Here is a 27938-nt window from a genome sequence, read left to right as displayed (position 1 = left end):
ACGGAGGTTGCAGTGAGCGGAGATCATGCCACTGCACTCCAGGCTGGGCAACAGAGCAAGATTTTGTCTCAGAAAAAAAAAAAAAGAACTTAATCATTCAAATAAATATTAAATATCACTTATGATAAACACTGGGAAGACATGGTACATGGGGCTGTCCAAGGAGGATTTGACTTCATATGCGAAAATCAAAAAGAAAACCATATGGGAAATTCAACTTACATGATACTAGAAGGAAAAGAATTCACTCAGCAAAGAGGTTCCGGTGGTGTCTCAGATTGGGCTCCCTGGAAACAGACTCTGAGACAGATTTACACATGGAAGATATTGGGGAGCAATGATACTGTGAAATATGTATTTGGTCTTCATCCCATTTTCTGGCATCCAATTCCTAAAGTCCTTGGAATCTTTGAAGTGAAAAGCATCTTTTTGTATATTAATGAGTTGACTGATGGCTGGCAGCCCCTAGGAAGCTGCAGGATGGAGACTGGTCACCAGAAAAGCCAAGGCAGGATTAGAGGGTTAGGACTTTCAGCCTATCCCCCAATGGCCAGTGATTTTATCAATCGTGCCTATGTAATGAAGCCTCCATAAAAACCCAGAAGGGCAGGGTTCAGAGAGCTTCCTGAGAGCCAAACACGTGAAAGCTTCCAGGAAGATGAACAAGAACGCATCCACGTGCTGGGAGTGTGGCTCACCCCAGCTCCATGGGGACAGAAGCTTCTGAACTTGGGACCCTTCCAGACTTGGTCCTGTATGACTCTTCATTTGGCTGCTTATTTGTGTCCTTTAAAATATCCCTTGTAATAAACCAGAAAACATAAGTGTTTCCCCGTTCTGTGAGCTGCTGTGGCAAATTAATTGAACCCAAAGAGAGGTTTGTGGGAACCTCAATTTATAACTGCTGGGTCAGAAGTTTTGGATGCCTGGACTTGCCACTGGCATTCAAAGTCTGGGTGCAGCCTTGGGGACTGAGCCCTCACCCTGTGTGACCTGGCACTATCTCCAGGAGATAGAGTCATAATGGATTTGAATTAGAGGACATCTAGCTGTCATCTGCTGCAGAATGGATTGCTGACTGGTCTGTGTTTTGAGAGTATTGTGGGAGAAACTGAGTTTGTTTCTTCTACTCAGGAGTGCTCTCCTGAGACACAGCCATGAGGAAGGCAGGACTGGGCAGAGAGAGCCTCACCTCCAATGCGGCAGGCGGGGGGACTAAGACCTCAGCCATCCTTCAGGGAACTCTGGAGTTGGGATGACTCTTCTGAGTTGTCCCAAATTGAGGTGGGGTCCAGGCTTGTGTATCCCTAAGGATGCAGTCAGTGACCGTGAGCAGCTGCTGGAAGGGGGCAGAAGCCTGGGATGCTGTCCCTGCTGCAGAAGGCAGTTCCTAGGGAGGGGTGCAGCTGTGAGCCATCATCAAGCAGTAGCCCCAGCCAGGTGTGGCTACATAAATTTGGGGGCTCACTGTGAAATAAAAATATAGGGCCTCTTCTTCAAATATCAGGAAGAAGTCTCCTTCCATGCTCTATTTTTCAACCAGCCATGGGGTTTGGATTTGCTATTTAATGTCATACTCCCCTAGGCTCTGGGATACTCAAGGAGTGAGTGGAGACACTCACAGGCACCCAGGGCTCCATCCCATGCCTCGACCTGTGGAAGCATGTGCCTGACCCCAGCCCTCCCTGCTCCTGAGTCCAGGCCCCTACCAGGCAGAAAGTGGCAATAGTCACTGGGTGAGGGTGGGGTTAGAAGTGGGAGGTGGGGAAGTAAACAGCCATGAACCCATCCCTGGGAGGCAAGCAGGTGGCAGGAGGGGGACTGTGTGAGCTGAGGCTCCAAGTACGGCTCCATCAGCTTATCGGACTTCACTTAAAAGACACAAATTCAAAGATGAATGATTACAAACAGCATTAAACCCCAGTACAAGTATGCCTCTGAGCACAGGACCCTGTCCAAGGGCACTGGAAACTGGCCTGACCCCAGCAGCTGGAGGGTGGGGGCCAAGAACCTGAAGAGGGGATTGGAGCCAAGTACCACCGTAGCACCCACAGGTGGGGAAGAGCATTTCAGGCCATGGGAATAGTCTGGGCAAGTACCCGTTGCTTTAGGGGAAATGAAAAGGAAGCCAAGAAATGAAAAGCACATTGTCAGAGGAAATGTGGTTCAAATGAAGATGGAGAGGGGGCAGGGGCCAGACGGAACCAGGCATTACGGGCCATGTAAAGGACTTTGGGTGATGGTCTCTAAGCACTGGAAAAGCTGTGGCAGGGTTTCATGAAGGAGACATGTTTCAAATTTTGTTTTGAAAAGATTACCACGGTGAAGTGAAAAACAGATTCCAGGAGATTGAGGTAGTTTGTGGTCTTTGTCATCCAGATAAGAGGTGATGAGGCTCAGACCACAGAGGGAGTAGTAGAGACAGGACGCAGTGGATGAATTGGGGCAATATAATATTTCAGAGTGAATAGGCCTCAGTGATGGTTTGGATACGGGGTTAAGGGAGATGGGGTGTCAAGAATGATTCGTTAGATAATGCTGTGTCACAAGCACAGACTTAGACCCTGAGTACTAAACAGGGAACCAGGCAAACAAAAACCCTGAATACTAAACAGGGAACCAGGCAAACAAATGCCTGCCTTCATGAAGTTCCAGGAGAGGAAAGGGACGGACGAGGACATGGGCAGTGATAATACAGTATGATCAGGGTTGCCCAAGCTGGGTACATAGGAAGGGCACCCAACCCAACATGAGGACCTGGAGTCACAGGGTCAGGAAGGGCTTCCAAGAGGAAGGGACAACCAAGTTAAGACTTAAAAGGCACGAAGCTAGACAGGTAAAGAGGAAGGAGCATGGGATAGGTAAAGGGATCAGCAGAGCTCAATAGTCTTCAACGGGGGATGCTTTGCCAGACTTCCTGGGGATATTTGGCAATGTCTGGAGACAGTTTTGGTTGTCATGACTGAGGAAGTCCTACCAGCATCTAGTGGGTAGAGGCCAGGGATACTGCCAAACATCTTACAATGAATAGCACAGCCCCAACACAAAGCATATTCAGCCCACAACCTCCACAGTGCCACAGCTGAAAACCCCTGGCATAAAGTCCTCTCAGCACGAGGCCTGGGGCTCAGTCACAGAACAGAGTGGCTTTGCAGCTGGCTGGAGTGTGGAGTCATGAGGTGGGAGGGGCAACAAATGATACAACTAGAGAGTTTAGTAGACACCAGGCCCTAGGGGCTGGAGGAGTTGGACAAGGGGAGTTTGAACCTATTGGCAAGGGTGCTGGGGAACCAATGAAAGGTTTTCAGCAGGGAAGTGATAAAATCAACCTTGGGGCCAGGGGTGATGGCTCATGCCTGTAATCCCAGCATTTTGGGAGGCCAAGGCACAAGGATCACTTGAGCCCAGCAGATGGAGACCAGCCTGGGCAACACAGCGAGACTCTGCTCTATATTAAAAAAAAATAGCCTTGGAATTACAATCAAAGAGAAGGAGTTAGAATGAGCATAGAAAGTCTGGGAGGGAAGCAGAGTACTCAGGGAACTGTGGGCTTGCACATTGTCTAATGGAGTCACAGGAGTAAGGAGAGGCTGGGCCAGGAGTTCTGCAGGATGCGGCAGGAGGGGGCTGTCATCTGAGATGATACAGTTCAGGGACCTAATGGTTGCTGCATCATCTAATCTAATATAGACACATGTTAGAAGCTCAGAGCATTCATTTAGATCATACGCAGCTGATGGAATATGGTCCTGCGGGTCAAGGAGATAGGAGCTTGAGCGTTTGAATCTTGGTTCTGCCATTTACTCTGGCTGCGGTGTACAGATGTGCAGGCTGACCCCCTACATGAGAGAGTGGGGGCTGACGTCACACTGGAGGCTGGTTTGCTCCACACACCAAGACATTTGGAGTGCCTTCTAATTGGCACAAACGTGCCACATGGGCTGGCCACAGCCCTGCACATGACCTTAGGCAAGTCAGACTGCTTCTCTGAGCCTGCTGAGTACTGCCTGCCTTTAGCGTTGATGAGAAGATTAAGAAACAAGGTAGATGAATGCCTAGCCGAGGGTCAGCCACTTGTTAGGCACTCAAGAAATGATTGTATAAGAAGCGCCAGACCTTCAGTCACAATCCCCACTGTTGCAACTGTTTCTGCCTCACCTGACAGGCACTGCAGTTGCTCAGGTGACCTCTGCAGCTGTGCTTTGTTCTCTGTAAGGGACAGGGAGCCTGCAGGACCCCAAGGCTGCAGCAGCGGGCAGTGGGTGAGCAGCTTGCATCTGGGTTGAGTCAAACAGACACTCACAGTTGTCTTGCTTCCTCACAGCTGCGTGAGGTTTCATTTGTGGTTTTCTTCTGAGCATCTTAGAGGCACCGTGGAAAGTATGCCTCAGCCTGCTGCCAGAGAGATTCACAGCACAAGACACCACCTTGAAGAACATGCTCAAGTGAAAAATGGGAAGTATTGATCTTTGACCACGTGCCATACCCTGCCTTTCAGTCTGATGGAGTCTCGTGTAGCTGTCCTGCCTCAGACAACCAGAACCCAGGCATGGTAACAACACCCGCTAATATCTACTGTGGTAGCAGGCCTGCTGTGCGCCAAGTTTTGGGAGGACACCCAATCTGTTTTACCGTTTTAATCTTCATCGCAGTCCCATAAGGCAAGAACTGTTGAGGCTCAGAGGGGTTGAGTAAGCGGCTGTGGGTGACCAGCTTATAACTGGTAGAACTGGGATCTGAACCACAGCAAATCAACACCAGCGTGGGAGCCATTTCACCCCAGACTCTATCCCTGCAAAAAGAGTTATAGCGAGGACCCCTCTTTTGGGTTCCCTGTGTGGGCTCTCTGAAATGGGTGTCCTTCCAGGGGTGTCAGAAGAGCAGGAAGCCGCCTCTGATGGGATGCGCCCTCCCCGCCCAGGAAGTGGCGGCAGAAAGCGAGCCCAGCGAAGCCAGGGGCAGGAGCGGCCTCCGCGCGACACTGCTGCGCTCTTGATTCTGCGGCCTGGGGCCGAGCACGCGGGGCGGGCGGAGCCTCGAGCTAAGTCCCCTGGGGTCCCAGGGCCGCATTCCTCCGAGGTCTGCAAAGGCCACTGCTTAAAGGCGCAGAGGAGCAGCTGGGAACGAGAACAAAGCGGCCAGGCCCCCCTCGGAGGAAGGAAGGAGCGAGCCCCAGGAAACAGCTGATAGCGCTAAGCTCAGCTTGTTTTTTTCCTCTGCTCAACAGTTCTCCTGCCACGGCAAACAAAAGATGTACATTCTGATTCCCTCTTCTGTTTGGATTGTGCTGTCGACTGGATCTGGTTTGTGATGAGCTGGGGGAAGAGGCATCCGCGGGCGGTTTCTGGCTCGGCGTGGCAGTGTGCTTTGCCGCGCCGGGATCGCGGAGCTTCCTCTCCCGCTCCTTTCTCCCCGCCTGCGTCGCTAATCCAGCCTGGCCCGGCCACCCCAAGGGCCGACACGGCCATTTCTTTTGATAGTGGAATTGAAGGTTGCCAAGTTTTCAGATTTAATGGGAGCTGGAGGGTTGCGAGTGTCCTTGACCTTGAAGGACCTGCACACACACATACTTTTTCATGGACTTGTAAAACTGTTAAGAGGTGAACTGTGCCCTCTCAGCTCCACCAGAAGCCCCTCCCTGTTCTCTGCACTGCGAAGGTCACAGTCTGGTTCCTGGTTGTCCAGAGCCACACTGGGACTCTGTCCAGGGCCACTGGGCCCTGCCAGTTCGGTTGAGAGTAACAGCTACAGGGTCAATGGAAGAAGCCAGCACTCAACAGCAAGAACAATGTAGCGGGTATCTGGACAGGTCCCGACGGGCTTGGGATCTTAATCCCACCTTAAGGTGTCTACCTTCCCCAATGTCTCTGGACACCTGTAGGTGACAGGTGGCCCTGATGGAACTAAGCAATCCGCTTGAGATTACTGTACTAGAAGGACTTCCCGCTGCCCCTGAGGGGGTGGGGGAGGGGCACTGGCGCTGCCAGGCATCCTAAACCCCGTGAGGTCTGATGCTCGATGTCGCCCAATGCTGGGTATACTTAGTTTTGCCTGACCAGGTGTTGACCGTGTGGGTCTGGAAAGGTCACCTAAAACCCAAAGTAAAATAAGGTAAAACCCAGAAAAGGATACAACGCACACACACACGCGCGCGCGCGCGCGCACACACACACACACACCCCTCCACTAAGAGGTGCTGACACTTGGGCAATCCCTACAGCCCTGGGCATGGCAGTTCTGGTCACATGCACTGAATGAGACGGTTCTGATGCCGCTGAGACGGAGGCACAGGGCCCTGTGTAACTGCAGGAGTTAAACTGAGCTGTAAGAGGTCAGCGTGGTTGGACCTGCTCCACGCTGCTTGGCGCGTTCTCTCCTCCCACCCTACTCTGAGGAGGCAGTTCACATGCAGAAGACAAATGGCATAAAGGGCAGGCAATTAATTTTTTCAGCTGGAGGCTGCGATGGAATGTGGGTGCTTAAAGTCTGGCGTGCGCCTCTAATTCCATTCTCCTCAGTGAAATACCTCTGCTCTTCAAGGAGGTGGTGCCCTTCAAAGTTCCATGGCTGACATTTTCTGTCTTTAGGACCAAGAGGTGAATTTAGTCCTGAAAATTATTTGGAATGAATCTGAGGCCTTCCTGCATGCTGTCTCATGCTCTTTCCACTACACCAGGGAGTCTACAGTGCTGTAAAGATGGCAGGCCAATTCTTTACTTATTTCCTTGGGGAGGTGGTTACAGAGCATGACCCAGGGTCTGGTTCCATCTCCCAGAACCCTCTGCTGTGTGGAGCAACCAAGCCAGCCTGAAACAGGCAAAGAATGGAGAATTCACTGGGATAAGGGGAAGGGAAACATCTTTAGTAAGAATGCTAAAGATCAAGGACTTAGTACTGGGCAGATAGGGAGAGGCAAGAAGGGGACTCTACAAGGGAGAAAAGAAATCCTGAAGGGAACTTGGAGGGATAAGAAAAAGTTACTTCACCTACTTCCATAGAGGTGGAATAATGTAGTAGTTACAAATGTAGTCCAGGGCAGGTGTGGTGGGTCACACCTGTAATCGCAGCCCCATGGGAGGCCGAGGCGGGTGGATCACTGGAGGTCGGGAGTTCGAGACCAGCCTAGCTAACATGGTGAAACCCTGTCTCTACTAAAAATACAAAATTAGCTGGGCGTGGTGGCAGGTGCCTGTAATCCCAGCTACTCGGGAGGCTGAGACAGGAGAATCACTTGAACCGGGGAGGTGGAGGTTGCAGTGAGCCAAGATCATGCCACTGCACTCTAGCCTGGGTGACAGAGTGAGGCTCAGTATAAAAAATAAAAAATAAAAAAAAAAAAGATGCACCCTGTGTGTGATTCTTAGGTTGGTGATCTTAGGCAAGATTTAACCTCTCTATGGTTCAGTTTCCTAATCTGCAAAATGGACGCTATCTCATAGGGTTATTATGGAGATCAAATGAGGAATTCACATAAAGCACTACGGAAAATATTTAGCATGGAATAAGCACTCAATAATGTTTTCCATTATTATTTCCAATTTTTCTCTCAGCATGTGTTTCACAATCCTTTGTTCATGGCAAGGTATGTTGTCCGCTTTCACCCTACACCTTCTACTGAGCAACTTAGGTTTATCCAGTATCCTCATTAGTAAATTTAATCCTTAATGTCACTCACCTTTGAAATGTGCTCATTGGATGGGTGCCACACAGAGCAAGCTCACAATAAATGTTGCTGAGTAAAACTTACTGACTGCCACGGACTTAACTTCGTTTGGATGTTGTTTATAGTCTTTCTTTATGCCTCTGCACCCCAGCAGAGTCATAAAGAACCAGATAGAAGCAGGACCCGAGAACATGAGGCCCAAAGGAGAGCTGTGGGAAGTGAAATACTATATTCAGGGAGACCCTCAGCTGCTTCCCATCTCAGTTTCCCGAATGAAAGCAGGCAGGCTGATACTTCTCAGGTGGGGAATGGAGATATCCCACCTGATCCCTCTCATCAGTTGATAAGCTGGATACCACAGAGCTTATAGTCAGCTTTTTGGTGCTTCACTCTTAAATATGAATGAATAGACAAAGATCAATTGTCGTTTGTAAAAAAAAAAAAAAAAAGCACTCTTCAAAATGAAAAACAGAACCAAAACAATCAGAGGAAAAGAACTTGTAGAAAATAGGAACAATGCGGGGACTAGAAGAGACCGTTTTTTAAAGCTTATAATTATTATCTTTTGAGATTAAAGAGAAGATAAGGCCCCCATGAAACAAGAACAAATGCTATAAATCGAACATTCAGAGAACAACAAGGACATTTGGAAATAAAAAATATGTAAATACATTTGCAGAAAAACATGGACAAATCTTAAAGATGTGTTAAACACATTAAGTTGGACACAAAAGAATACGTACTATACAATTCCATTTATACAACATTCAAGGACAGACAAAACTAATCTATAGTAACAGAAATCAGAAAGTGTTTGCCTAAGAAGTGGGGAGGACTGACTGGCAAGGGGCACAAGGGAACTTTCTGGACAGACAGAAATGTTTTATATCTTGTTTGGGTGGTATTTATGAGGGTGTATTTAATTATGAAAATTCATTGAGCTGAATATCTAAGAACTGTACACATTATTGTATGTTAATTATGTATCAATAACATCATAGGGGCAAAAATGAAAAGTTCAGTAGAAGAATTAAGCCTCTATATCTAGCCATCAATTTACAATAAATGCAAAGAAGAGAGGAACATGTTAAATGACACCACAGGAATGCAGTCAGCAAAATCTGACTGTGGGAAACTACAGTTTGGCCCCTTTTTTTCAACAAAAACTTGCGAGGTGGGGAAAAAAGACAGAGGAGGAGCCTATAAAAGAGATTTAAGAGACAATCATTGTATGAACCACAATACATTGTATGAACCACATTTGATCCAAATTTAAACAAAAGTTTAATGATTGTTTAAATGATTGTATGATTTAAGTTTAAATTTTACTTTTAAAAGTGTATAGGACAGTTGGTATACAAATATGTCCAGATAATATTAAATAATTATTCTTTTTTAAATGAGATAATGTTATTGTAGTGCTTGTTTTAGTGTGTTTTCTAAGTGACCTTATCTTTTAGAGATTCATAGTGAAATATAAATGATGCATGACTAGAATAGTCAGGAGAAGTGGGAAGGGACATAGATGAGACAATATTGGCCATATGTGGGTAACTGTTGAAGCCAGGTAAAGACTACTTTGGGTTTATTATTCTACCTCTGATTTGTATATATTTGAAGTTTCCCATAATAAAATACTTTTTTAAAAATAGAAGAATTGGAGAAAAAAATAGAGGAAGTCTCCCCCCATGCCCCTCAAAAAGAAATAAGAGATAGAAGTGGACATTAGGAGCAAAAGGTAAGAAACATAAAGGATAATAAGTTCAATATTTCTGAAAAAAAGAGAAGAGACCAAATGGAAGGGAGAAAATGATCAAAGAAATACTATGTGAGGCTGGATGTGGTTGCTCATGCCTGTAATCCCAGCACTTTGAGGAGCCAAGGCAGGAGGACCCCAGAACCAGCCTGGGAAACAGAGAGAGACCCCATCTGTACCAAAAAAAAAAAAAATTAACTAGGCATGGTGGCATGCACCTGTGGTTCCAGCTACTCAGGAGGCTGAAGTGGGAAGATTGCTTGAACCTGGGAGGTGAAGGCTGCAGTGAGCCACGATTGAACCACTGCACTTCCAACCTGGGTGACAGACTGAAACTCTCTTTCTCTCGCTCTCTGACACACACACACACACATGCACACACACACGCACACACACACCCCACACACAAATAGTATGACATAATTTCCCAGCACAGACAGCCACTGGTTTCTGGATTGAGTGGCCAGCTGATAGCCATGATAGCCAGCACCATGGATGAAAAAAGCTCCACATCAAAGTATGTCCTTGAGAAATTTCATCATATTGGTGTACTGGACCACAAACCTCACGCATCTTCCTACATTCCCTCTACTGCCTCCTTTTCTGTCCCTCTTGGGCAGCTCTCTGTCAGCAGCACATCTAGGCTGGGTTGCCCCTCCACTTTCAGAACTGGATGAAATATCATCCTGTAGGGTATGGAGCCTTATTTCCTGGGCAGCTGCTAATCAACTGGATGACGTGTCCGGCAATATAGCTCTTCGGATAATCCTTGAGCAATGGAAACGGCAGATGGGAAGGACTGGGCAGCTGCATCCCCCTCGTCCACTCTCTCCTGTGCTTCCTCCTTGTGTCCCTTCCAGAAGAGTCCCTTGTGCCTGATGAACCAGCAGCCAGCTGGGCATCACATCCCCCTTCCCTCACACTCCTTTTCCCTTCTGCATATTCTATTATAAAAACTTCCAAGCATATAGCAAAGTTGAAAGAATTTCACACAAGCACCTTTGAAATTCCCATTACCTAGAGTTTATCATTGACATTTTAACGGCTTTATTGAGATATGATTTAAGTACCATAAAAACCATTCATTTAAACTGTACTGGCTGGGCACGGTGGCTCACGCCTGTAATCCCAGCACTTTGGGAGGCCAAGGAGGATGGATCACCTGAGGTCAGGAGTTTAAGACCAGCCTGGCCAACATGGCGAAACTCTGTCTCTACTTAAAAAAAAAAAAAGAAAAAAGAAAAGAAAAGAAAAAAGCCGGGCATGGTGGTGCACACCTGTAGTCCCAGCTATTCAGGAGCTGAGGCAGGAGAATCGCTTGAACCCAGGAGGTGGAGGCTGCCGTGAGCCAAGATTGCGCCACTGCACTCCAGATGGTGAGAGATGTCTCAAGGAAAAAAAAAGTACCGGTTTTTAGTATATTTACAGAGGTGTGCAAACGTTACCACAATCGATTTTAAAATATTTTCTTCACCCTCAAAAGAAATCCCATATCCTTTAGCAGTCACTTCCATTGCACTGCACTTCCACCCCTAAGCAACCATTCATCTATTTTCTGTCTCTACGGAATTGCCTATATTAGATACCTCGTATAAATGGAATTATGCAATACATGTCATTTGTGACTGGCTTCTTCCATGTAGCATGTTTTCAAGGTTCACCTATGCTGAAGCATGTATATCAGTACTTCTTTCCTTTCTTCCCCATCCTCCCCTCCCCCAAGACAGAGTCTTGCTCTGTCATTCAGGGTGGAGTGCAATGGCGCCATCTCGGCTCACTGCAACCTTTGCCTCCCAGGTTCAAGCGATTCTCCTCTCTCAGCCTCCCAAGTAGCTGGGATTACAGGTGCCCCCGGCTATTTTTTGTATTTTTAGTAGAGATCGGTTTTCACCATGTTGACCAGGCTGGTCTCTAACTCCTGACCCCATGATCTGCCTGCCTCAGCCTCACAAAGTGCTGGGATTACAGGCTTGACCCATCACTGCCGGCCAGTACTTCATTCGTTTCTATGGCAAAATAATATTCCTTGTATATCATTAGCATTTTACTAGATTTGCTTAATCAAATGTCCATCTATCCATCCATCCTCTCCATCCATTTAATCAATCTTACATCTTTTATTTATTTTCGAGTAAACTCATTTCTCTTTTTTCCAAGCCTTTGCACTTTCAGCTTGCACACCTCTCAAATAAATCTCATATCACTATCCTATGTGCAAAGTCATAATGTGTTGTCTTTAGTCATCTGGCATTTTGTGATAGAGGGAGGCAAGGGAAAAGGGAGACTGGCAACAGATTTTGCTACCTAAGAATACAGTTTCTCAATCCCATCTCCCCTCCCTCCGTGGCATCCCCCAGATCATGTATTCTAGAAACACCAAATTCCTTAAAGCTCCCTGAATACCTTACGCTTTTTCTGACTCCATCTCTTGCACATGCTCATTACCTGGATAGCCTTCTAGGTGTTTCCGTCATATTCAGGCCAACTGTGGCTCTTCAGTGAAGTATTCTCAACACACACACACACACACTCTCACATACATACACACTCACATAACACATACATATACACACACACTCACATACATACATATATACACTCAAATACACACATACACACATTCACATACATGCACACACATACACACATGCTCTCATACACATATGCTCACATACATGCATATTCACACATACATTCACACCTACATACACACATACATACGCACACTCACATGCACACATACACACACACAGGCACACATACATACACGTTCACATACACACACATGCACACATACACATATGCTGTCATACACATATGCTCACGTACACTCACATGCACATACACACACATATGCATACTCACACATACACTCATATATACACATACACACCACACTCACACACACACTCGCACATACACATACACTCACACATACACTCATACATCCACACATGTATACACACATACACACACATACACGTACACCCACTCACATACACACACATACTCATACACCCACACACACACACACATATACACACAGAATCACATACATACACATGCACACACCGACCCCGTGGGCCCCCCAGCACGTGTTTCACACTCTGTTGAATCAACCTTCTGACTGTCTGTCTCTACCAGTCTCTAAATCCTCAAGGGCGGGGGCCAGGCCTTACAGGTCTCGGTATCCCTGCAACTCATTGCGGGGCATGACTCAACAAATGTTTTCTGCGTAATGAATGGAAAACATCTAGTCACCGTCTTCGTGGTTATTTAATTAAAAACATGGCATGCACCAGGTGAGGCCCTGTGATAAACGCCTGGATTTGGAGACAAAGATGAGTAAGACCGTATCCTGGGCCTCAGAGGCGCCTACAGGACTCTTTTGTCTGGACAAATGCAAAACTGGACAAGACGCCAGGGCAACAGATGTAAACCGGGACTGTCCCAAGCAAACCGGAACATATGGTCACCCAAATTATACACCAGCTTCTCTGAAAACAGCAGTGCCATGCTGACTCATGCACAACCCGTTAGACCCTAGTCACTTCCAGAACTTTCTTGTTCAGGCCAATCACTCTTCATTAGTACTTGGGATTGTTTATGTTTTTTTGTTGTTGTGAACCACGTAGAAATTATCCGTGAAATTCCATGTTTCTAAAGCCTTACATTAAAAAATACTTAAGCAACTAGAAATAAAACACCTAATGCACAGCTCAACACTTCCTAATGTTTTCTTCATAGAGACAGGGTCTCACTAAGTTACCCAGGTTGAAGTGCTGTGGTTTGTCTATCGCACCACAGCCTCGAACTCCTTGGCTGAAGGATCCTCCCATTTCAGTCTTCTGAGTACCTGGGACTACAGGCACACACCACTGCACCCAACTTTTCCAACCTTTCCTGAAGTACTGAAATGCATAGTTGTAATCAGTGGGTGACAATCATTACATATATAAATTCCTTGGTATTAACAATAGACTCTGGTTTATCATCTTATTGATGGACCTTTGGGTGTTTCCAGCTTGTGACCATTCTGAATTAATGAAGTTATGAACATCTCAATATAGATTCCTTTTTCTTTCTTCTGAGTCTCTTTGAGGTACATACTCCAAAGTTAGATAATCTGGTTGAAAGACAGGAACAGTTTGTTACTTTTTGTTTCCCATTGCTCTCTGTCATATTGCTTTCCGAAAAGTCCGAGTCGGCCAGGCACGGTGGCTCACACCTGTAATCCCAGCACTTTGGGAGGCCGAGGTGGGAGGATCACTTGAGGTCAGGGGTTCAAGACCAGCCTGGCCAACATGGTGAAACCCCATCTCCACGAAAAATACAAAAATTAGCCGGGTGCGGTGGTGGGCGCCTATAATCCCAGCTACCTGGGAGGCTGAGGCAGGAGAATGGCTTGAATCTGGGAGGTAGAGGTTGCAGTGAGCTGAGATCAGGACACGGCACTCCAGCCTGGGTGACACAGCAAGACTCCGTCTCAAAAAAAAAAAAAAAATCTGAAGTAAATATATACCTTAAAATTGCAAGATATGTTGTAGATTTGATTAAATATTTGTTGAGTAAATACATGAATTAAAATCAATGCAGCCGTAAAAAGACAAATATTGCATGATTCCACTTATATGAGGTACCTAGAGTAGTCAAATTCATAGAGAGAAAGTAAAATGGTGGTTGCCTGGGGTTGAGGGGAGAAGGAATGGCAAGTTGTTTAATGAGTGTAAATTATCAGTTTTACAAGATGAGTAGTTCTGGAGATTGGTTGCACAACAGTGAGAATGTACTTAACACTACTGAACTTACACTGCAAAATGATTTAGATAGTAAATTTTATGTGTAATTTATCATACATACAAGCATATATAAATATATATGTATTATATATAGAAATAAATATGTATGTATATATATAAAGTGAATATGTATATATATTTAATCTAATGATCATTTGGCATATATTGTCAGTAGAAGTGTGCCTGTAATATATAGTCATGCATGTAAAATGAAATTTCATGTGTGTGTGGAATTTCCTCAATTAAAATGGCAGTGTTAATTATTCAGTGCAGAGACAGGCAGGCAGAGGTGTGTGTGATGTTAATGTTATTACATAGCACATAGAATAAGAAACATCATAGACTAGACAATATATGAACATTTAATATTAGTAATAAAGTGCTCAACCTTAAAAAAAATCATATGCATCTAATTTTCTATTATCTGTGAACTTTAAAAAAGGCAGAGCTTGGGGGATCTTACAGACATCCACTTGAACTTTTCATCTTAAAGATGAGGTGATGAGCCTAAGAGAGGTAACGGATTTTCCCACATCAAGAGCAGCTATGGCTTCCCTTTTCATGATGACCTTAGCCACCAACTCTATCTCACTGGCCAAAATGGATCACATGGCCTCCCCTGGCTGCACCCAAAGCTGCTGGGAAAGCAGCAAAAAGTATAGGTTAGACACATTGCCACTCCAAACAAATAGGGTTCCCTGAACAAGGGAAGAAAAGGAGAATATGTATTAAGTAGGCAGTCAGCAGTGTCTGCTGCACTCACCTTAATGTCTTTGTTCTGTGTTGTCTTGTTTTTTGTTTGGGATGTTACAGGCTGGAACCAATGGTTACATGGCTCCTGAGATCCTAATGGAAAAGGTAAGTTATTCCTATCCTGTGGACTGGTTTGCCATGGGATGCAGCATTTATGAAATGGTTGCTGGACGAACACCATTCAAAGATTACAAGGAAAAGGTCAGTAAAGAGGATCTAAAGGAAAGAACTCTGCAAGACGAGGTCAAATTCCAGCATGATAACTTCACAGAGGAAGCAAAAGATATTTGCAGGCTCTTCTTGGCTAAGAAACCAGAGCAACGCTTAGGAAGCAGGTAAATTAGCATGTAACAGAGAGGATTGCTGACACCAGTATTGTCCACAGGGATTGGGAGAATACTTTTGATTTGTGGCAAAGTCTTGGAATTAAGTATTATGATTTTCCTATTTTTACTTGCATATTATATGGTTAAATATTTCTAATACTTTCAAACACTATGAGCACTTTCTATGGAACGATCTCCAAGATGTATTTTAAGGTGGAAAAGTGAGGTGCAAAACAGCTTGTGTTAAAAAAAGAAAAGGAATACATAATTAAAATGGTTGTATAGAATATTTGAAGGAATTTATAGGATTGGTTATGTCAGATGAAGGGAAATTGAGGGCTGGGGATGGGGATGCAAATAAGAATTTTCACTGTATCACCTTAGTTTCTTTTGCATCTTGAACCATGTTGAGTAAATAAATGTATTAAAATCACATGCAGCCATAAAACAAAACAAATATTGCATGATTCCACTTACATAAGGTACCTAGAGTAGTCAAATTCATAGAGACAGAAAGTAGAAGGCAGGGCAGGGTGGCTCATGCCTGTAATCCCAGCACTTTGGGAGGCCGAGGTGGGTGGATCACAAGGTCAGGAGTTCAAGACCAGCCTGGCCAAGACGGTGAAACCCCGTCTCTAATAAAACTACAAAAATTAGCCAGGCGCGGTGCCTGTAATCCCAACTACTCAGGAGGCTGAGGCAGGAGAATCGCTTGAACCCAGGTGGCAGAGGTTGCAGTGAGCTGAGATCGAGCCACTGTACTCCAGCCTGGGTGACAGAGCGAGACTCCGTCTCAAAAAAGAAGAAAGTAAGTAGAACGGCAGTTTCCTGGGGTTAAGGGGAGGAGAAATGGGAATTGTTTAATGAGTATAAATTATCTGTTTTACAAAATGAAGAGTTCTGGAGATTGGTTGCACAACAACATAGTGTGAAGGTACCTAACACTGTTACATACATTATCTATTCAAAAATAATTAAAACAGGCTGGGCACAATGGCTCACGCCTGCGAGCCAGGTATGGTGGCTCACGCCAGCACTTTGGGAGGTTGAGGTGGCGGATTACCTGAGGTCCGGAGTTTAAGACCAACCTGACCAACATATGGTGAAACCCCATGTCTACTAAAAATACAAAAAATTAGCCAGGAGTGGTGGCAGCCGCCTGTAATCCCAGATAATCAGGAGGTTGAGGCACGAGAATCACTTGAACCCAGGAGGTGGAGGTTACAGTGAGCCGAGATCGCACCACTGCACTCCAGCCTGGGCAACAGAGCAAGACTCTGTCTCAAAATAATAAAAATAATAATAATGGTAATAATAATTAAAATAAAAACATAAAACTACCAGTACTGATAGTCATAGCTCTGGAAAATTCTGTTCCTTTCAAATGTCTCCCATAGCATATCATCAGTCCTTCAAAAAATATTTACATCATCACAAATGATGTTGCCAGCTATTAAAACTGAAGCCAAGTTTTATGGTTTATGATATAATAATAAGATCAAGCTATTTTAGAAGGCCGGGCGCAGTGGTTCATGCCTGTAATCTTAAAACTTTGGAAGGCCAAGGTGGGAGGATCACTTGAGTCCAGGAGTTCAAGACCAGCCTAAGCAACATAGAGAGACCCTGCCTCTACGGAAAATAAAAATAGCCAGGTGTAGGACTGCATGCCTGTAGTCCCAGCTACTCAAGAGGCTGAGGTGGGAGGATCACTGGAGCCCAGGAGCTCAAGGCTGCAGTGAGCTATGATCATGCCACTGTACTCCAGCATGGATGACAGAGCAAGACCCTGTCTCTAGAAAAAAGATTCTATAGAAGAAAAAAAGAAGTAAAAGTTGGCCTGTGAAAAGACCCTTGGCAGTGAGTGACTATGTTGTGTAGGGAGAAAATCAAGAGCTTTAGATTCACAATAGATTCAAGTCCCAGCTCTGCTATAGACTGGTTATTTTACCTCAAGCAATTGAATTACTTTCCTTGAATCTCAATATCCTCATATATAAAATGGGGGGATTGTGGGTGTGATGGTTAATTTTACGTGTCAACTCGGTTAGGCCACAGTACTCAGATATTTGGTCAAATATTATTGAGATATTTATGGGCAGATTTTTAGATGAGATTAATATTTAAATCAGTAGACTTTGAGTAAAGTAGATTACTGTCCATAACGTGCATAGGCTTAATCCAATCAGTTGAAAGCCTTAATAAGAAAAGACTGACTTACCCAGAAGAAATGGGAATTCTGCCGGCAAACCACCTTTGGGGTCAAACTGCAATCCTTCCCTGGGTTTCCAGAGTGCTAAACTACCCTGCAGACTTCGGATTTACAAAGCTCTAAATGAACTCTCTCTCTCTCTCTCTCTCTCTCTCCCCTTCTCTTTATCTCTCTCCCCATCCCCCCTTCCCTTCCTCTCTCTCCCTCTCTCTTTCTCTCCCTCTCAGAGAGATTTATATGTGTATACTCACACATTGTCAGGGAGGAAACGCATTCTCTACCCTCTTACCCTCTTACATTCAGTTATTGGAGACTTACAAATTATTATTATTAGTTTTTGAGACAGAGTCTCACTCTGCTGCCCAGGCTGGAGTGCAATGGCATAATCTTGGCTCACAGCAATCTCAGCCTCCCAGGTTCAAGCAATTCTTCCTTGGCCTCCTGAGTAGCTGGGATTGCAGGCACCCACCACCACACCCAGCTAATTTTTGTATTTTTAGTAGAGACAGTGTTTCACCATGTTGGCCAGGATGGTCTCGATTCCACATGCTTCACACACACTTCTGTTGACCAGAACTCGTCCTCGGATCCTGCCTACGGGTGAGGGGGCTGACTAGTGTCTTCTCTGTGCCCAGGAGTGAGAATCAAATAGGATATGGTGACCACTGACAATCACTAACAATCTCTACCCTCATGGTCTTCAGTGAGTATCCGAGGGTGCAGGAGCAGTGGCTGAGTCAGGAGGAAAGTCTCTTTAGACGACTTCCCCAAAGGGAAAAACACCCACTTGGATGCCTCAATTCCCACGTTTGATTTAAAATCTATCTTGGCCGGGTGCGGTGGCTCATGCCTGTAATCCCAGCACTTTCAGAGGCCGAGGTGGGTGGATCACCTGAGGTCAGGAGTTCAAGAACAACTTGGCCAACATGATGAAACCCCATCTCTACTAAAAATACAAAAAATTAGCCGGGTGCAGTGGCGGGTGCCTGTAATCCCAGCTACTCAGGAGGCTGAGGCAGGGGAATCACTTGAGCCTGGGAGGCAGAGGTTGAAGTGAGCCAAGATTGCGCCACTGTTCTCCAGCCTGGGCAACAAGAGCAAAACTCTGTCTCAGGAAAAAATTTTAAAAATTAAAATAAAATAAAATAAATCTTAATACTCTATAAGCAGACTTTGGATTTACAAAATGAAATATTAACAAACTTCATGAAAATGCGACCTTAAAGCACTGTAAACACCACTTTAAAGCATACTAAACACTGGTCACTGCCTGAAGCTGCTTCCTCAAGCAAAACCTTTCTAATAAAGCATCTGTTGTTATGACTGTTTTGAATAAGACTGTTTACAACATTAGAGAAAAGGCATATAAAAAACAGCTGTTCAGTGAAACAGAAAATCTTCCAACATTTTTTTTTCTTACGGCCTCTATAATTGCAGAATCTTCCAACATTTTTATTTCAACTCTTTATATTTTTAAAAAATTTAATCAAATGAGATCACGTTGGATTAATGTAGTGGGCATCCTCCAAGCCAAGGCAAATGCCTCGACAGCATGTTACACAGTGGAGTTCACATGCTCCCTTCCTGTTGCCTTCTTAAGCATTTGAAATGAATTAAAAACTCTTCTCCTTTAGACATCACTGAAAAGGATTACCTTCTTTGCCTTTATGGGTCTGGGAGTTAATTTTGCAGAGAAGCCAAAAGCTTTTCTGAGCGTCTCCAGGGGCTCCAGATGGAATCAACTACAGGGTCTTCCAATGAAATAAATGGCGAAGACCACTTAAGTTTCTGCAGGTTTTATTCTGGTGAGCCAGTGCAGCGGAACAAGAGCAAATAATCGGGAAAGTCTCTGACTTAAGTGCTTCTCCAACACACAATTTCATGCCAATACCTACTGTTCTTGGCAGACCAAATTCCCTTGTGGGCCTCATGTATGGGCAGGTGGTATCTTTGCTTCATTGACTATTATAAGAAAATCCATTGTAATCTCTGTGTGGGGTTCCATAATACGAGAGCCTGTTAATGCTCTGAAATATATTCCACTCCAATGAGCAGAAGTCCTCCCTGCAGCTGCCACTTTGGCTGTTACAAAAGATAATGCCTCCAGCAACAGCCTCTCCTATTTGTTCAAAGTGCACCGCACAATGATGGGCTAAAAGAGCCCTGCACAGAACTGCCAGGGAAAGATGCAAGAGTGAAATAATCAGCCTGCTCTTTTAATGACGGAACTGTGGTGGGAGTTGCTAGTGCAAGAGATCAAAGACATCATCTTTGTGGTGGCCCAGCCACAAGAACAAGGAATGGAGATTGGAAAGCCCAGTCTTCACTGGTAGCAGCAGCACCCACAGACATTTCTTGGGAAAAGGTATACAAGGCATGAATCCTGCCCTCCAGAGGATTGTTGTTGGGTTGTTGAAGAACATAAAGGAAACCTCAGAGTGACCCATGGTTTCCTTGTCTTTTATAATTAGTTGCAAAAGGGCTGCAGTCAGCCACCACTGTTGGACAAACCAAGGCTCCCTGGGCATGATGGGCTTGAGATGCTATGTGAGAACTGTTCATCCTGATGTAAAGACTGGTCTGGCAAGTCTCCCAAGGTTACCAAGCTCCTGGGCAGTCTCCATTTACTGATTAGACTGAGTTTTTAAGGACCCTTTCGACCCCTGGTACGGTGTGTTCAATTCATGCCTGCCAGTGGTCATGGAAGTGATGCAAATATCTTCCCTGTGGCACCTACTCCCACTCCAATGCCTTCATTCTCTTTTGAGACATGCAGGTCTGGGACTCATTCCTCATCTATTTGGATGGCATCCTAGCTCTATCCTTCTGCCACATTTAAAAATCTATCTGATACCTTTAAAAGGTGAATGTTTCTGTGTAAATTATACCTCAATAAACCTGACTTTTTTTTTTTTTGAGACGGAGTCTCGCTCTGTCACCCGGGCTGGAGTGCAGTGGCCGGATCTCAGCTCACTGCAAGCTCCGCCTCCCGGGTTCCCACCATTCTCCTACCTCAGCCTCCCGAGTAGCTGGGACCACAGGCGCCGCCACCACGCCCGGCTAGTTTTTTGTATTTTAGTAGAGACGGGGTTTCACCGTGTTAGCCAGGATGGTCTCGATCTCCTGACCTCATGATCCGCCCATCTTGGCCTCCCAAAGTGCTGGATTACAGGTGTGAGCCACTGTGCCTGGCAATAAACCTGACTTTTTAAAAAATCTCTTTTTTTTTTTTTTGAGACAGAGTCTTGCTCTGTCACCTAGGCTGGACTGCAATAGCCCGATCTCGGCTCACTGCAACCTTTGCCTCCCAGGTTCAAGCAATTCTCCTCCCTCAGACTCCCAAGTAACTGGGATTATAGGCATGTGCCACCACGCCTGACTAATTTTTGTATTTTTTAGTAGAGACAGGATTCCACCATGTTGGCCAGTCTGGTCTCAAACTCCTGGCCTCAGGAGATCCACCCACTTCGGCCTCCCAAAGTGCTGGGATTACAGGTGTGAGCCACTGTGCCTGGCCTAAATACCTATTTTTGAAGCTTACATGTATCTCAGTAACTCTCCCTCAAGGCTCTTAACCTACAAGATGTGAACCACACAGACAATGGGGCAGTCGGTTCTGGTAGATGGCAAGCCTGCATTTTCTTTCTTTCAGTTGGTGGAGACTTGGTGGAGACTTTGGGAGAAAAGACACCCCTTGTAGCATATTTGATCCAGGTCTCCATACACAGTGGGAAAAGTCCAAGAAGTTCCGGATAGACCTTTCTGGAAGTGGGTAGGGCTGGGTCACAGAACAAGAATCCAAGGAATCACTGGATCATCAGATGCCTCCAATTAAGTGTCTCTTCTCATAATAAAATTTAATTATAAATTTTCCTTTGAAAAAGTCACCTATTTACTGTGGCTTCCTCAGATGCACAGTTATTCATGAATGCAGAAGCACATAAAGGAGTCAAAAATACAGGAGTTAGAGACAGGGCTGTAGTACTGGTTGAATGTAATAATATAAGTGAAGAGCTGAATGTTGTGTTAACTGAGAGTAGGCCCTGAATAAATGTCAGTTATCCTCATTCTTGTTATTAGTTGTGCCATTATTGGATATTGCCTTTAGTCATCTTGCTGGGCAGAGTCTGTTGTAGTTATCATCTGACATGGTGGGGAATCTCCGAAGGGAATATATGGGGCAAACTCTCAATCCTTTCCCAAAAAGCTTTTTGATATCTTGAATGGAAAATGTAAAGGACGGACCATGAATATGATTAATTTCTATTAAGGTTGACTTATGGCAGAAATTGACTTCTTTTAAAAGGAAGACATTTCTTTAAAAAAAAATATTTTATTTTAGATCCAGGGAGTATATGTGCTGGCTTGTTACAAAGACATATTGTGTAATGCTGAGGTTTTGGATGCAATTGAATCTACCACCCAAGTAGTGAGCATAGTACTCAATAGGTAGTTTTCAACCCTTGCTCCACCCCAAAACATCTAGTAGTCCCCCGTGTCTATTGTTCCCATCTTTACATCCATGTTTACCCAATATTTAGCTCCCACTTATAAGTGAGAACATGCGGTACTTGGTTTTCTGTTTCTATGTTAGTTCACTTAGAAAAATGGTCTCCAGCTGCTTCTATGTTGCTGCAAAGAACATGGTTTCATTCCTTTTTATGGCTGCACATTATTCCATATTGTGTATGTACCACATTTTCTTTATTCAATCCACCATTTATGGACTCCTTAGTTGAGTCCATGTCTTTGCTATTGTGAATGGTGCTGTGATGAACATATGAGTGTATGTCTTTTTGGTAGAACAATTTATTTCCCTTTGGGTATATACCAGTAATAGGATTGCTGGGTCAAATGGTAGTTCTATTTTTAGTTCTTTGAGAAATCTCCAAACTGCTTTCCAGAATGGCTGAACTAATTTACCTTCCCATCAACAGTGTGTAAGCATTCCCTTTTCTGTGCAGCCCCTCCAAGATGTTTTTGTTTGGTTGGTTGGTTTGTTGGTTGGTTGGGTTTTTTTTGTTTTTTTTTGTTTGTTTTTGAGACGGAATCTCATTCTGTCACCCAGGCTGGAGTGCAGTGGCACAATCTCAGCTCACTGCAATCTCCACCTCCTGGATTCAAGCAATTCTCCTGCCTCAGCCTCCTAAGTAGCTAGGACTACAGGCACACGCCGCCACGCCTGTCTAATTTTTTGTATTTTAGTAGATATGGGGTTTCACCATGTTGCCCAGGCTGATCTTGAACTCCTGAGCTCAAGCAATCTGCCTGTCTTGGCCTCCCAAGGTGCTAGGATTATAGGCATGAGCCACCGTGCCTGGCTGTTTTTTTGGTTTGTTTGTTTTGTTACTTCTTAGTAATAGCTATTCTGACTGGTGTGAGATGGTATCTCATTGTGGTTTTAATTTACTTTTATCTGATGATTAGTGATAATGAGCATTTTTTGATATATTTGTTGGCCACTTGTATGTGGAAGATGTTTCTTAATCAGACCAGGAAATCTATCCACATTTTTTTTTATTTTTTATTTTTGAGACAGAGTCTCCCTCTGTCACCCAGGCTGGAGTGAGCTCACTGCAAGCTCTGCCTCCTGGGTTCATGCCATTCTCCTGCCTCAACCTCCCCAGTAGCTGGGACTACAGGCGTCCACCACCACACCCGGCTAATTTTTTGTATTTTTAGTAGAGACGGGGTTTCATGGTGTTAGCCAGGATGGTCTCGATCTCCTGACCTTGTGATCCGCCCACCTCAGCCTCCCAAGGTGCTGGGATTACAGGCGTGAGCCACTGCATCTGGCTATTCACATTTTTTAGAGGAAAAAAAAGTTTTGAATCTGATGCCACAAAACAGCCCACTTTTTATTTTGTTAAAACCTAGATTTAAGAGTAATTAAGAAGAGTATGGTAGGCAGCCCCTAAGATGGCTCCCAGTGATCCCCACATCCTGGCATTCATACCCATGTATGATCCCTTTACCTTAAGTGTGGTCTTCCTTCAATAAGAAATAGAATATGGCAGAAGTGATGAGATGTCACTTCTAAGATTAGGTTATTAAAAAAACTATGGCTTCTATTTTGAGCATTCTGTGTGTGTGTGTGTGTGTGTGTGTGTGTGTGTGTGTGTGTGAGATCACTGACCTTGGGAAAGCCAGCTGTAATGTTTTAAGGCAGCCCTGTGAAGGCTCATGTGATAAGGGATGGAGGCTTGACAATAACCACATGAGTGAGCTTGGAAGCAAATCCCCCAGCCTCAGCTGAGCCTTCAGATGAGACCACAGTCTCAGCCAGCAGCTTTACTGCAACCTCACAAGAGACTCTGAGACAGAGACACCCAGTTAAGCCATGTCCAGATTCTTGACCCTCAGAAGCTGTGAGATAACAAATGTTTGTTGTTTTAAGGCACTAAATTTTGGAGCAATTTGTTACACAGCAATAGATAACTAATATTACTAGTAGAGGTTACACAGTTGGGAACATGCTTTTTTCTTTAGATACTGGAATAATTTCTAGCATAGAGATGGAGGGTTTGATAATAATAATCATAGTGTTGAATACTAAATTTATGCTAATTCCTACTACTGCAAATTGCTAATGGATTTTTTTTTAAGTCTTTAAAGAAATAACACCAAGATTATTGTGGCAGTTGGGGAGTTAAGTGGGGCTTCTAGAAATCATATCATGTTACCAAGAAAGGGATATGAGTGCTGCCTTCTAAAATGGGAGTGGTGGTTGTGTGGGACAGAGATATGCTTAACTTTTTCTGTGTGACCCTGAAAAGGCAATGGCTGGAAACTGCAGGCAAGCAGGTGTGGTTCTACAGAACTTTCCCAGTATTTCCATGAAATACCAAGAATAAAAGTCATGTCCAAAGCTTCACTATTTAAAAATTGCATCTACAGGTGAAAGCTGTCTGCAAATAATGAGTGCTGTCTATTTATATGGGAATTTGGGGTGATTTCAAAAGCTATTATTTTTCAGTTATTCTTTATGTTATTATATTGTCTTTGCAATTAAAATAAAATGTAAGAAAAGAATGCTACACACTTTGTATTGTTAGAACGTGTCCCATTTTGGTTTGTTAATTCTGTCTCAGGCTGATGTCTCCTTTCTTCACAGAGAAAAGTCTGATGATCCCAGGAAACATCATTTCTTTAAAACGATCAACTTTCCTCGCCTAGAAGCCGGCCTAATTGAACCCCCATTTGTGCCAGACCCTTCAGTGGTTTATGCCAAAGACATCGCTGAAATTGATGATTTCTCTGAGGTTCGGGGGGTGGAATTTGATGACAAAGATAAGCAGTTCTTCAAAAACTTTGCAACAGGTGCTGTTCCTATAGCGTGGCAGGAAGAAATTATAGAAACGGGACTGTTTGAGGAACTGAATGACCCCAACAGACCTACGGGTTGTGGGGAGGGTAATTCATCCAAGTCTGGCGTGTGTTTGTTACTGTAAATTGCTCTCTTTACCAGACAGGTGGCAGGAGTCTCGGCTGACATAATCCTCGAATGTTCCCAACACGTGGAAATCTGTGGAATGAGGGATAATCAGTTAGGAGGGACATCGCAAACACAAAACAATTCAAAGGACAGGCAAGCTCACTACTAGGACACATTTTATTTTCTTTCTCTTTCTTTTTTTCATAAAGATGAGTAAAGTCTCAGTTTTCACTGAGGGCTGGGAAAAGGAACACTCAGGTTTATTTTGATAAACTGAAAGCATCAGCCTTTTACCATCATGTCCCTGTGTATTACGCAAAGTCCTAGGAACAGAGAATGGAACTTTGTGGTGTGCCCAGAAAATGAGCATTTGCAGCTCTTAGTAAATAATCATTTTAGTTTTTCTTTGTTTATATCTTTTTTTCCCTTCATCTTTCTTCTGCTTCTATAGTTATAAAAAGGATTTTGAAGCTGGAAACAAATGTTCCTGACCTTCTCCCTCTAAAAAGGAGTGGGTTACAATATTTTGGCAATGTTTTAGATCACAGAATACTTTTCAATTTCACTGACAGTTTCTTTTACAATTTTTTGGAAACAATTTACTATCCTCATATTGAAGCATTTTAAATGTAAACATCCATGAGGTCTGTGAAGTAAAGCATTCTCTAAAGTTAGTTGAGTCCTTTAAGTAATATGGTAAACTTGCACTACCATATGCCATCGGTTCCCAAACTCTGCCGAACTTTGGAATCATCTAGGGATCTTTTAAAAAACTAATGCCTGACTCCCATCCACAGACATTCTGATCCCCACTCCCAGGTATGGGAACAGCTTGACCATTTAGAATTTCAGAAGCTCCCCAAGTGAGTCTACTATGCAGCAGAGTTTGGCAGACACTGCCATGCACATTTGAATGTTATTACATTCAATCTTATTTTGGTTGCTCAAAACTTCAATCATACATTTTGATGGCAACTTTTCAAATGTCCCCAAGGCATGTCATTTTAGCAATTGCAGTATAAATGAAACAAGACAATCTATTCATCTTATAGCTTCTCTTGTCCTTGCACACTTTAGTTTCTCACACATATCTTGGGAGCTTGGTCTCTTGGCTATTTCAAAGCCTGAAGCAGACCTAGGGGCTTAGAAATTGAGTTAAACAGGCCAGGTGCAGTGGCTCATGTCTGTAATCCCAGCACTTTGGGAGGCCGAGGCGGATGGATCACGAGGTCAAGAGTTCAAGACCAGCCTGGCCAACATGGTGTAAACCCTGTCTCTACTAAAAATACAAACATTAGCCCAGTGTGGTGGTGTGCATCTGGAATCCCAGCTACTCGGGAGCCTGAGGCAGGAGAATTGCTTGAACCCAGGAGGTGGAGGTTGTAGTCAGCCAAGATCGCGTGCCATTGCACTCCAGCCTGGGCAACAAGAGCAAGACTCTTGTCTCAAAAAGAAAAAAAAAAAGAAAGAAAAGAAATTGAATTGAAAAAATAGTAGCCCTCATTTCAAGTGGCTGCCCAGCCAGCACTGTATGGTAGAATTAGCACTTCTCAAAAGCACAGCCGAAGTGAGAATTCTACAGCTGCGAAAAAATATTTGGGATACAAATATAAAGCTGGGTGATATTTTTTAAAAGGATATGTGTGTGCATAATAAAATCTAAATTTATCCCAGTGGTAAAAAAAAAAACCTGGCTGAAGTCAATTAAAAGTTTTGTCCCTTGAGTTAGGGATTCAAAAACTGCAAAAGTGCTGGTCAAAAAAAATGTTGGTTAATGGGAATCCAGCTAACAGTAATACTCATCTACAAGACAGCATTAACCATACCTGGAACAAGTTAAGAAGAAGCCCTCTGAGAGTTGAGGCCTAGGCTGTGCACCCGCGGCTCACTTTCCCACTCCTCCTCCATCCTCAGCATGCTCCCTAATGCTCCAAATCCTAACCTAGAATGCTTAGAGTTCTGTGTCACCAAAGCAGGATACAAGTATGCCCAGGAGATTTTCTTTTTTTTTTTCCTGAGGTAAGAAAGTAAATTAAAGTTTGGTTAAGTTTTGAACAAGTCCCTTTTAACAAAAAAACTGATTGGTGATTAACAGAAATCCAATTAACCAGAGCACTCCAATGGTAGATTCTTAGGATTGGGCTTTATAGATATTTAAAAACAACATCGTGTTTATTTGTTGATTATGCCTTAAAGCTGGCAGAGGGACAAATGCAAACTAACAATTAAAGATAAATATCTCAGTTTTAAAAAGGACAAAAAAATTGGAGAGATAAAAAAATAAAAAGGTCTTGTTGCATTGGTTCCTTAGTGTGAATTGCCTCTGCTTTCAATAAGGTTTAAATGGAAATCTGTTTTATGTCTTAGAACTAATTCAGGAAAATAATTGAATAAGTAGTTGTATTAATCCATTCTCACACTGCTGTAAAGAAATACCTGAGGCCAGGAATGGTGGCTCATGCTTGCAATCCCAGCACTTTGGGAGTCCAAGGCAGGCAGATCACCTGAGGTCAGGAGTTCAAGACCAGCCTGGCCAATATGGTGAAACCGTGTCTCCACTAAAAATATAAAAATTAGCCAGGTGTGGTGGTGTGCGCCTGTAATCCCAGCTACTAGGAATGAGACAGGAGGATTGCTTCAACCTGGGAGGAGGAGGTTGCAGTGAGCCAAGATTGCACCCACTAGACTCCAGCCTGGGTGACAGAGCAAGACTCTGTCTCAAAAAAAAAAAAAAAAAAAAAAAAAAAAAATCCTGAAACTGGGTAATTTATAAAGAAAAGAGGTTTAATTGGCTCACAGTCCCACAGGCTGTACAGGAAGCATGGCTGGGGAGGCCTCAGGAAACTTACAGTCATGGCGAAAGGCAAAGGGGAAGCAGTCATGTCTTACATGGCCACAGAACAGGGAAGAGGGGGGACAAAGGCCACACACTTTTAAACAAGTGGATCTTGTGAGAACTCACTCATTATCATGAGAACAGCAAGGGGGGAATCTGCC

The 27938-nt window shown here is 44.1% G+C and overlaps 1 protein-coding gene across 1 annotated transcript in view; it reads left to right on the top strand.

Annotated features, from left to right (window-relative positions):
• GRK7 (G protein-coupled receptor kinase 7) overlaps positions 1–26382 on the top strand; it is a 41050-nt gene extending 14668 nt beyond the window's left edge. The window contains exons 3-4 of the mRNA XM_017862468.1: positions 15032–15306; positions 24621–26382. Of these exons, the coding sequence (XP_017717957.1) occupies positions 15032–15306; positions 24621–24957 (612 nt within the window). The 3' untranslated portion in view covers positions 24958–26382. The remainder of the gene's footprint in view (positions 1–15031; positions 15307–24620) is intronic.
• Positions 26383–27938: the final 1556 nt, after the last annotated feature.

The sequence above is a fragment of the Rhinopithecus bieti genome, unplaced genomic scaffold (assembly GCF_001698545.2).
Source record: "Rhinopithecus bieti isolate Rb0 unplaced genomic scaffold, ASM169854v2 scaffold_2654, whole genome shotgun sequence".
In the NCBI taxonomy this organism is placed as follows: domain Eukaryota; kingdom Metazoa; phylum Chordata; class Mammalia; order Primates; family Cercopithecidae; genus Rhinopithecus; species Rhinopithecus bieti.
This window is presented reverse-complemented; position numbering and strand designations above follow the sequence as displayed.